This window comes from Salmo salar, chromosome ssa17, assembly GCF_905237065.1.
Source record: "Salmo salar chromosome ssa17, Ssal_v3.1, whole genome shotgun sequence".
NCBI lineage: Eukaryota > Metazoa > Chordata > Actinopteri > Salmoniformes > Salmonidae > Salmo > Salmo salar.
In genome coordinates, this window is record NC_059458.1 from 54,860,588 (window position 1) to 54,873,167 (window position 12,580).

At 38.3% G+C, this 12,580-nt stretch overlaps 1 protein-coding gene across 1 annotated transcript; it reads right to left on the reverse strand.

Annotated features, from left to right (window-relative positions):
- Positions 1–516: 516 nt before the first annotated feature.
- LOC106576128 (secretory phospholipase A2 receptor-like) lies at positions 517–12,369 on the reverse strand. Its single transcript, XM_045699731.1, has 5 exons — positions 12,313–12,369; positions 11,910–11,990; positions 4,706–5,068; positions 4,198–4,542; positions 517–2,099 (listed from the first exon to the last, which is right to left on the reverse strand). The coding sequence occupies exons 2-5, from the start codon at positions 11,938–11,940 to the stop codon at positions 1,747–1,749; spliced, it is 1,092 nt and encodes a 363-aa protein (XP_045555687.1). The 5' UTR covers positions 11,941–11,990; positions 12,313–12,369; the 3' UTR covers positions 517–1,746.
- Between the last annotated feature and the right edge of the window lie 211 nt (positions 12,370–12,580).

The window sequence follows — 12,580 nt, forward strand, 5'->3', positions numbered from 1 at the left end:
CCTAATGAATTTGTTTCAATTGACTGATTTCCTTATATGAACTGTAACTCAGTAAAATCTTTGAAATTGTTGCATATTCTTTATTTAGTATAAATGCCCTTTCCTACTAAGGGCCTGTTGATCCCAGTTTGGAAGGTTATTTGATACTGCAGTCTCATAAAATGTCTGCGTCCACTTGTAGGGGGTCCGTTTGAATTTAGAAAAAGCTCCATTATTAAAATACATTTATATTTTTTGCTCCATGAAGTAATCCAACAATGTGTACGCTGCCATCTGTGTCTACTGTATTTCAAGTCTTCTCTCATTGATCGAGGCAGGTGTCTGTCATCCAGACATGTGGCACTTGGGGATGGACACCCACCTGTCTCAATCAGTGAGAGAACTTGAAATAGGCAAGATGGTGGCATACACTCATCCATATGTTATGTCCTAGAGTTACTCATATGGACATCTTGTTGCAACATCTACTGTGTTTATGTCTGTTTAATAGAAGACAAAAACATCTCTTATGTTTTGTTTATTTTTTTCAAGTTGGGAACAGAAATTGGGAGAAGAGATACAATAGAAAAACAATCTCAGTATTTCCATTATTCCTACAATATCCATTATATAAAATATATTACTTTACTATCATTTTTATTTCCTTAGTGTGGTAGCTAATTTCTGCATTACCAAATGAGGAGAGTTTCAAACACACCAGTCCGAGTTAACTACATCTTTAATTATTAAGATACTTTTGCAAAAGCACTTGACCTTCAATGATGCCATTGATAAGGTGACTACACCTTCAATACAAAGAGCTTTTATACTCAAGGTCCACCCCTCTCAACGTACATGACGAACCACAGATACATAGAATGGGTCACAAGATTAAGTTTTGTATGAAAAGATATCTATAAAACACAGCAGACAGCAACTGCTATATCCACAGAGTCATTATATAGACCAGTGTCTGGTCTCCCTAGAACCATCCCTCATTGGTACGGTATAGAACAGAACTATTAGCGCATGTCCTCTGGAATGCTTTTTAGGCGTTCTTATCAAAATACACCATAAATCTCCTCTGTCAGTGCTATCTCATAGAGGCCCATCCTCAGTAAGACATCTCTTGTTCCCACTCCTGGACAAGCTCACTGAGGGGAGTGACTTGCGCACAGACATTGTGGAGACGATTAATTGGTTCCCCATTAATCACGCCATCCCTTCACATGGTAGGTAAAGACACATTCAAATATGAAGACAATGTTTGCAAATAAAACATCTTAATTCTCCATGTTACCCAACTAATTCTGATTCATCCGCCACATTAGTCATCGTTAACATGCATGATACTATTAATTAAATATAATGGTATTTAGACCATCTAGAGTATTATTTACATTAACCCATAGTTACAATAGGGATGACTATGGGTAAATCTAGGATAAACGAGTTTACTTAATGGCAAACATGTTTTGACAAGAGAATATCATATTTTAACCACATGACATAATTATTTACATTTTATTGTTTTAAATGTTTAAAATATCTGAAATATCACACAATTTTACTCAAAGATTTTTGAGAACAAGTTATATCAATGACACGGTGTATTGTACATTGCATTGCATGCTGAAAGGTTCAACATAAAAAAAGACTTTTAAATGTGATTTCAATCAGAAATTACCTAAAAAAACAGATATCAATCAAAATGTGAGGAATGGTAAAGACAGTTAATTAAATTAACAACGGGGAAATTTCTATAAATTATCCTTCACAAATAAAGTAGTGATTGGACAGACAATCCTGATCACTCCACTTGTATCCCTCCTTCATTGCCATGGCACCACAATGGTTGGACCGAGGCTGTTCAGGCTGTCTGTCTCCCTCCCAGTTACTCCACCCCACTGGCAGCCCATTGGTCCAGACCCAGAACCCAAAGAGACGGCTCTGTCTCAGACCCACCCACAGAGGACCAGTAAAATCAGTTCCATTGAACTTCTGCTTGATCGCCCCCAGGTCTTCTTCTGTCTCAATATGCAGCAGTCCATGGTAGTTATTCTTGCAGTAGTCCAGAGCCTGTTCCCAAGACTTTCTTTCACTGATGACGTGGATACGAACTGATCCCGAAAGACATAAATGTGTTATTCAAGATATTTAACTTTTTCATATGAACTTGTTTTAGTACCCATTTTAACTCTCAGATTTTAGGGGCAAGATAAGGAGGCACATCCTTTCAGTAATAGTTCAATAACATTATAGCCCGGTGGAACTAACGTGATAGCATGATAGCTTGCATTGTGTTTGACTTGACAAGTGAAGAGAAAAGGGAGTGCAGCGTTCAGTCCGCTTAACCTGTTTGGGTGCATGAACCGCTAGGGGATACCTACGACAACACCTGGTGAAATTGCTGAGCATGAGGTTTAAAACACAGAAATCGTAACATTAAACATTCATGAAAATACAAGTGTCATACATCATTTAAAAGCTTAACTTCTTGTTAATCCAATGGCGAAAGCATACCATGCGATTATCTGAGGACAGCGCCCCAGATCAAAATACTTTTTCAACCAGCACAGGCGTCACAAAATCACAAATAGCGATTAAATAAATCAACTTACCTTTGAAAATCTTCCTTTGTTTGCAATCCCAAGGGTCCCATCTACACAATGAGCGGTCATTTTTTTAGATTAAGTCCTTCTTTATATCCAAAAATTGTCCGTTTAGTTGGCGCCAATGATCTCAGTAATCCACTCGTTCAACATGCATACAAACGAATCCAAAAAGTTACAGGTAAAGTTCGTCCAAACAAGTCAAACAATGTTTCTAATTTATCCTCGGGTACTCTAATATCTAAATAAATGATAATATTTAAGACAGAGAATAGTATGTTCAATAGGGAAGATAAGTAACGAAGAGCGTGCACTTCATTCACGCGCCAACAAGACCACTTTTCTAATGAGAAACACCTTGTAGTTTTTTCAACTACTTGCTCATTTTTCAAAAAAGCCTGAAACCCTTTCCAAAGACTGTTGACATCTAGTGGAAGCCATAGGAACTGCAATCTGGGTCCTATCTATTTGTATTTCCCATAGGCTAGCACTGAAATGGCCTGTGACCTCAAAAAAATTATAATTCCGGATGGATTTTCCTTGTGTTTTCACCTGCCATATCAGTTCTGTTATACTCACAGACATTATTGTAACAGTTTTAGAAACTTCAGAGTGTTTTATATCCAATACTACCAAGTATATGCACATCCTAGCTTCTGGGCCTGAGTAACAGGCAGTTTTGTTTGGGCACGTCAGTCATCCGAAATTCAAATAAAAAACCAGTCTCTAAAACAGGTAGGCTACTATCAATATAGAGTAACAACCTTTCATTCAAATAAGAAGCAGTTTGACTATGTTCCTCTTTGACAACTTAGAAAAAAGAAACGCACACCTATAAAGGCGAGGTGCTGGCTAGCGGAGTAGAAAACTAGAAAATAAGGGAAAGCCGCACACTCTAAAAGCTCAGATGCAAAAATTGAATAACCAACGTTTCGACAGCACAGCTGTCTTCATCAGGGTATCATCACAAACACTGCGAGATGAGTAATTTATATAGTGTCAAGAGACACACAGGTGTTTGTAATCATGGCCAAGTGTGGCCTAATATCATTGGTTAACTCAAATATTAAAAAAAAATGGCATACAAAGAACATACAAAAAAAAAACATTTGATTTCGTCTCTGCGTTATATTGGCATCGAACATGTCACCCTCCCGAGGAGAGGGGGTGACCTTGATCATTTATTGTTAAAATGAGAGGCTGCCTGGATCTTTAATTTAAAGACCCTTGCTCCCTTCGGTCTCAACATAGACTTTGATCTGAAGCCATTCTTGTGATTATTGTGATTTTGCCATTGTAATTGTTTGTTAGATACATTTTAGACTACAAATGCTATGATCGTATGGTATCCATTTGTTTGTCTTTTTGTATGTTCTTTGTATGCCATTTTTTTTAAAATATTTGAGTTAACCAATGATATTAGGCCACACTTGGCCATGATTACAAACACCTGTGTGTCTCTTGACACTATATACATGACTCATCTCGCAGTGTTTGTGATGATACCCTGATGAAGACAGCTTTGCTGTCGAAACGTTGGTTATTACATTTTTGCATCTGAGCTCTTAGAGTGTGCGGCTTTCCCTTACCCTCTTTGACAACTTACCTTCAGAGCAGATTGTACATTCTTCAGAACCTCCATTTCCCACTGTGAGTATACCTTTTTGAGGCTGGTCAAGAACAGCGTGATTCTGTCCTGCTTGAGGATAGGAATATGGAACGTACTCTGTGGACCAGTTTCTGTAGGCAGATCTCCCTCCATCAGACCACTCCCAGTCATCATACAGCAGGCCGATCCAGTAAGGAGTGGTGCTGTTCATCCCTTCGTTCTTCACTTCCTCCTTCTGTCCCTCATTCCCGATGCTGACCAGGTCAGTGTAGTTCTCTCTGCAGTAACTCTGAGCCTTATACCAGGTCATGTTCTGTTCAATCAGGAAGTAATCACCAGACCCTGCACACAGAGAATGGACTAACATTTTACTCTACTCAACTTAGTTTGATATAAAATAATTATATCTTGATATTGTTGAAGAAATATATTAATATGAATTGGATGTTGGTGAGGCGCAAGGAAACACGAAATCTGATGTGTTTTGTAGTATGGAATGTTTTACCTTTTCTGTAACACATAAAGTATTTCTGCTCTGTACATTTCTCCCATGTTGTATTATCTTTGAGTATGGCTGAACACATTGGCTCTGTGCACGGGCTTGGAAGTGGTGACCATGTAGTGTCATTAACAATGTCTCCATTGGACCACTTCAGACTGTGCTCTTTGCGATGGAGACCTATCCAGGCTTTAGTGTTGCAATGAGATCCCTTTAACTGTATTAGATGCTCAGATTCCTCCCGATTGTACAAAGTGATGAGGTCAGTATAGTTCTTCCGGCAGACGTCCTGTGCTTCTGTCCAATTTAAACTCCTTTCAATGAGATGGAACTGTTTGAGGCGGCTGAGTGAGACTGTGCAGCAGACAACTGAGGACAAAAACAATTTGATTAAGTTCAACATTAGCATGCACATGACCAACAAAATAAGGCGGTTTTCGTAACACTTAATTAAGGGGTCCTTATTATAGTGTAATTACACTCACACCTATTGTAGTTAACTGTATTATCTCATAGTTACAGTGTAATAACAACATGTGACTAGTAGTAATTGTGGTATGTATTTACAAAGTTGTAACAATGAATGGTTGTTACTATGCTTGTTACAAATGGGCAGGTTTTCACTAAATTAACCTACTTAGTGTTTAATTTGTTCTCAGAGGCATAAAGTAACAACTGTCACAAAGGTTTTGACCCCTCGTGGATGAGCTGGGTGTCTGAGAGATTGTATCCTATGCTCAATAGGCTCTAATTACGTACCCTTGAATGTCCACTTTTCAAGCTATATCTCCACTCCATGTTGTTGCTAGCACTTGCCCCCAAAATAAAGTGTACCATCTGGGTAATTTCACAATAAGGTACAGAAATAAAGTGAAACTTCCAGAAACATTATAATGAGGGTCAGGTTGTCAGGATGGGTAATGTATTATATATGTACACATTGATTACAATTACCCCTCAAAATACACTTCATTTTAACTAGCTAAATCCTGTGTAATACCTAGTAATTACATTGTACTTAGGCAAACATTACATGTACTATGGTTTAAAAGAAGAAACAAAACACTATCTTTGTGAATTTAGTGGAAACCTGCCCATTTGTAACAAGCATGATAACAAGCATTCATTGTTACACCTTTGTAATTATAGATCACAGCACTTACTACCATTTACATGTTGTTATTACAGTGTAACTATCAGTTGTTACAGTTAACTGCAATGCTTGTTAGAGTGTAATTACACATGTAATTACACTGTAATAAGGACAGCTTAAAATGAAGTGTTACCGAGGTTTGTTTCATGGTTTGTGATGTCATACATGTAGCTATAGAGTATGTTTTTATTGATGGGGTTAACGAAATTTCTTCTTTCTGTAAAATCGTTGTCTGGTTTATATCTCGAAAAGCAGGTATGTTCACTGTGAACAATCAGTGTTACAACAATGTATCAGCCAAAATAGAAGACCAGCAAACAATCAGGCGCAAGAGGAGTTGCTCATTTCTGTGTTAGATACACTGTAAAGTGGTTAACATGAATTTAGAGGCAGGCCAGGGCAAGTAAACTGCTCTATTTACTCTGAACAAAGCTATAAACGCAACATGTAAAATGTTGGTCCAATGTTTCATGAGCTGAGATAAAAAAATACCAGAAATGTTCCATACGCTAAAACCTCTTGACGCACGCCCAGGATAGGGGGCGCTACAGCGATTTTTGAAAAAAATATGTGCCCATTTTAAACGGCCTCCTACTCAAACTCAGAAGCTAGGATATGCATATAATTAATATATGTGGATAGAAAACACCCTAAAGTTTCTAAAACTGTTTGAATGGTGTCTGTGAGTATAACAGAACTCATATGGCAGTCAAAACCCCGAGACAGATCGTAACAGGATGTGGAATTCTGAATTGCGGACTCAACTTCATCACTTTGCCTATAAATCACACCGTGAGCTATGGTTCATTGAGCACTTCCTATTGCTTCCACTAGATGTCCCCAGTCTTTACAAAGTGGTTTGAGTCTTCTATTGTGAAAACTGACAGAATGACAGGCTGTTGATCTTGGTCACATGGGGAGGGCCATCACCATTATGACGCTGGCGCCCCTGGCTACCCTCCCCTTTCGAAACGTTTTGAAAGACAATGCAACCGTCCCCCTTGAATATTATTGGAGCTCTGGTTGAAAGAGGCCCTAAAGATTTATGTTATACAACATTTGACATGTTTGAACAAACTTAAATATTTTTTTTTTGCATTTTGGTGACAGAGAAGTCCCGCGGACGACGGTACATTTGGTGCAGCCTTCAGAACGCGCTAACAACAAGAAGCTATTGGGACATAAATTATTAACTTTTTCGAACGAAAATACATTTGTTGTGGACCTGGGATTCCTGGAAGTGCCATCTGATGAAGATAATCAAAGGTAAGGGAATATTTACAATAGTATACAAGAGTAGATTTGATATGCGATTGTTCCAAGATGGTGCTGACCTGTAACGGTAGCCTACTTTTAGTATCGCATCCCCTTTTATCGCAAAGTGTGATTACCCAGTAAAGTTATTTTTAAATCTGGCATTGCGGGTGCTTTCACGAGATGTTAATCTATAATTCTTAGAATGACAATATTACATTTTTAAAATGTTTTCGAATAGTAATTTAGTAAAGTGTAGCGATGCATTTGAGGGAAAATAGTTAGTCAACGTCACGCGCCGATGTAAAATGCTGTTTTTATATATAAATATGAACTTTATCGAACAAAAGAATGCATGTATTGTGTAACATGATGTCCTAGGAGTGTCATCTGATGAATATTGTCAAAGGTTAGTGCTGCATTTAGCAGTTTTTTGGTTATTTGTGATGCATGTGGTTGGTCGGAAAATGGCTATGTGAATACTTTGACGATATACTCCTCTAACATTATCTAATGTTTTGCTTTTTCTGTAAAGCCTTTTTGAAATCGGATAACGTGGTTCGATTCAGGAGAGGTGTATTTATAAAACGATATAAAATAGTCCTATATTTGAAAAAAAAAAGATGACATTTTTCTATTGTTCAGTAATGAACATGGTGAAATGATTTTACGCTGGATGTTGATCCCGCATGCGGGACGGGTGCTTCAACAGGTTTTAACACAAGAAATGTACATAACAATAACGAGACTATATACAGGGGGTACTGGTACCGAGTCAATGTGTGGGGGTACAGGTTCATTTGTAAAGTGACTATGCATAGATAATAAACAGCGAGTAGCAGCAGTGTAAAAACAAAGGAGGGGTGGGGGGTCAACTTAAATAGTCCAGATGGCCATTTGATTAACTGTTCATCAGCCGTATAGCTTGGGGTTAGAAGCTGTTAAGGAGCCTTTTGGTCCTGGACTTAGCGCTCTGTTACCGCTTGCTGTGCGGTAGCAGAAAGAACAGTCTAGGAATTGGGTGACTGGAGTCTTTGAAAAAATCTTGGGTTTTCCTCTGACACTGCTTAGTATATAGGCCCTGGATGTCAGGAACCTTGGCCCTAGTGATGTACTGGGCCATACACACTACCCTCTGAGATATATACAGCCTGTATTATACAGTACACATTTCAATTCTTCTGTAGTGGAAAATGAGTGAATGTGACACTCTCAAATTGCAATTTGCTGGCTCCGAGGCCCAGCTTGAGGATTCATGACATTGTTTGCATGGATGGCTATACTGTATATATATCTCACAGGAGAGAGTCACATCTTTGTCGTGGCAATCTTTAGGAAGAGACGTTCCCACAGATGTCCTGGGGTCACTGACAGAAGGAGAGGTGTGAAGAGGTGTGGTCATTTCAAATAAGGAGCAAATATGGGGTGCACTCCTATCATTTAAATTGTGTTGATTAGATTAGAATCTGGGTGTGTTGTTCCTGTCTATTGTTTTTCCTAACAAAGTGCAAAGACATTTTAATTTAGGTTGGGGGTGAGTTGCTGCTTCAATTTGGCTAAAAGGGCAATGAGTTCGCTCATATTTTGAGAACTTGTTAGCAAGCTCCTGTAATGGGCGTCGTATAGAGGGGACCAAGGCGCGGCGTGTTGATTGCTTATGATTATTCTTTAACCTGTCTGGGATAGGGGGAAGTATTTTCACGGCCGGATAAAAAACGTACCCGATTTAATCTGGTTACCACTCCTACCCAGTAACTAGAATATGCATATACTTATTAGATATGGATAGAAAACACCCTAAAGTTTCTAAAACTGTCTGAATGGTGTCTGTGAGTATAACAGAACTCATTTGGCAGGCAAAAAACTGACAAGGTTTCATGCAGGAAGTGGCCTGTCTGACAAGGTGTCGTTCTTCTTGTCTCTGTTTATTGAAGAGTGAGGATCTTAGCTGTCCCGTGACACTTCCTATGGCTGCCATAGGCTCTCAGAAGGCGGTAAAAAGCTGAATCGTGGCTTTGCAGGCTCTGGCTGAAAAAAAGTATCGTGTTTGGGTAGTGGCTGGTTACAGTACTGTGAGACTCAGGCTCGTGCCCGCGTTGACCGAAAGCTTTGTTTACTTTCCTCTGTTTAGCTAAATGGACGTTCCCGGTCGGAATATTATCGCTTTTTTACGAGAAAAATGGCATAAAAATGGATTTAAACAGCGGTTGACATGCTTCGAAGTACGGTAATGGAAAATTTTGATTTTTTTTGTCACGAATTGCGCCATGCACGCGACCCTGATTTACCATTTCAGATAGTGTCTGGGACGCACGAACAAAACGCCGCTATTCGGATATAACGATGGATTATTTTGGACCAAACCAACATTTGTTATTGAAGTAGCAGTCCTGGGAGTGCATTCTGACGAAGACAACAAAAGGTAATCAAACTTTTATAATAGTAAATATGATATTGGTGAGTGCTAAACTTGCCGGGTGTCTAAATAGCTAGCCCGTGATGCCTGGGCTATGTACGTAGAATATTGCAAAATGTGCTTTCACCAAAAAGCTATTTTAAAATCGGACATATCGAGTGCATAGAGGAGTTCTGTTTCTATAATTCTTAAAATAATTGTTATGCTTTTTGTGAACGTTTATCGTGAGTAATTTAGTAAATTGTTAGCGAATTCCCCGGAAGTTTGCGGGGAATTTGCTAGTTCTGAACGTCACATGCTAATGTAAAAAGCTGTTTTTTGATATAAATATGAACTTGATTGAACAAAACATGCATGTATTGTATAACATAATGTCCTAGGGTTGTCATCTGATGAAGATCATCAAAGGTTAGTGCTGCATTTAGCTGTCTTCTGGGTTTTTGTGACATTATATGCTAGCTTGAAAAATGGGTGTCTGATTATTTCTGGCTTGGTACTCTGCTGACATAATCTAATGTTTTGCTTTCGTTGTAAAGCCTTTTTGAAATCGGACAGTGTGGTTAGATTTAACGAGAGTCTTGTCTTTAAATAGCTGTAAAATAGTCATATGTTTGAGAAATTGAAGTAATAGCATTTCAAAGGTTTTGAAAATCGCGCCACAGGATTCAACTGGCTGTTACGTAGGTGGGACGAATTCGTCCCGCCTAGCCCAGAGAGGTTAATGAAAACTAAACACTTTTACAAAGAAACAAAACGACAGCAAACAGTTCCGTCAGGCAACAGACAACTATACGGAAAACAACTACCCACAAAACACAAAAGAAAAAAACCCAACTTAAATATGATCTCCAATTAGAGACAACGCAAACCAGCTGCCTCTAATTGGAGATCATCCCAAAACTCCAATATAGAAATAGAAAAACAAGAACTAAACATAGAATGCCCACCCATATCACACCCTGACCTAACTAAACAGTGAAAAAACAGCTCTCTTAGGTCAGAGTGTGACAGCTCAGTGTGTATGAAACGTATACAGTTTTTCTCTTAGAGATTATTCTGAACTGAGACACATGTAACCACTGTAATGGAATTTTAATGTTTGTGCTTTTCTTATAACTAATTTCTGTGTTCTATATGTGTGCTGTTCTATAAACCAATTTCTGTGTTCATGCAATTGGTTGACTGAACATATCCTCACTATCAATAACGACAATTTGGCAGTACGCCCATACCTTGTTTTGAGAACGAACTAAAGGTATCTCAGTTTCAAGGTCTCAGCTTAGAGAGAAGAAGCCTCATGAGGTATTGGTCTGTCACATATTATGAACCAGTATTGATCAGTCACATGAATGAAACAAAATGGTAATGATTAAGTATTTATGCTAAATCATGCTGTTATAACTTGTCTGTGAATAGCTGTATATAAGATAACTGCTGGGACTGCCCAGGCAGAGCTCCTGATTGACATGTGTACTATGGTGCATTGAGTTGGTTGGAACCTCTCCAGCACGCTGACAATAAACAATGATTCATTTAAGATTGACTTTGAGTGTCCCTGTGTAAGAATTTCCACAACACCACATTAAGTCTTATTTAGTTGTTAGTCAATAACGCTGTGTCTTCTGTAATTTATCATGTATTTCATGTACACTGTAATTGTTTGAGTGTCAATTCTGTTGTGACTAATACATTGGACTAGTTGAATGGAGTAAATGCATTTCACATTTTACAGAGTAATTATTTGAATGACTGTACGTTCATCATTTAGTAGGTCTAATGGTAGTTGTTATTTACACTACACACATAGCATATGCTTGGGTTCCTTCTTAACATCCCTGATCTACTTGCCTCAATAAATTAATGCTAGGACATTGGTTGCCAAGATTAGCTATCTGTATCTGGTCTTATATCGTTATAGTCAAACTGAGTGGTGATGCAAGGCTCGCTACCTTGACTAGATCCTGAAGAGACGCACAGGGCCTGTTGCTTTTATTCACTTAATAATAAAGTCAGATGAATCATTTCTAAATAATGGTAGATTCACAGTATTTTACTGCAATTAAAAGGGATTGGTGCAAGCAGATTGGCTGCACTTTACAGTAAACTTTACATTAATGTACTGCTCAACCAAAGTTTGTTTGGAATTTACAGAAACATACTGTGCTTCTTTTTTTTTACAGTAATTTACAGGTAATAGGCTGCCTGTAAGTTACAGTGAAAACAGTGTACCACTCAAAATACAGCAATTTTCACAAAATGCACCATCATTTACAGTATGCTGCAAAAAAGCATTTCATAGTTTTTTTAAACTTTCTTGTAATACCTAAAATTACCATGTGAATTTGAGTTTTCCGTAACAGTGTAGAGTAGGTTGACTGAATACTTACCGGCTGAGAGTAGGAGCAGGAGAGGTGTCATGTCTATGGTGACAGCAGGGTCAGGAGAGACAGCGGAGAAGTGATAGGATGCTGTCATGTATGAGGATATGTGTAAAATGTATGAGTTTAAGTTTTCACACTTTGACCATTAGTATTTTCAATCAAGAAATCAAGATCAGAACACTGTAACACAATGAAAGTTCCAAATTCCAATTCCCCAAAATCTCCTTCTCCATTTTGTCAACAGAACAATTATATTAGAGCAATACTACAATGGGTCAAACAAATTCCAAATCTAGCTGTATCTAGAAAACTGACTATAGTGTTGCATGAGTTACATACATTTAGTAACCTCACAAACTGTTACAGTGTTATCATCATCTCAGATAAATTGTTGTTATGTCTCTCTTACCTGCTGAGGGCTGTGTAGAGTATGATACGGTCTTGTCTCTGTAAAGTATGACTGTCTCTGGCCTGTGTAGAATGAAGGTGTCTAGTGGAAACTCAGGTATTTATACATTTGAAATAGTATTCTTGTTTTGCCTACCTATAAACATATTAAAAATACAATTCCTGGAGAGAGGGATGACACATGTTTTACATGAGCAAAACATTGGGACTATGTTAGGCAAAACAGTTGGTAACCACAGATGGACCACAGCCTTCCTTAACCCCCACCT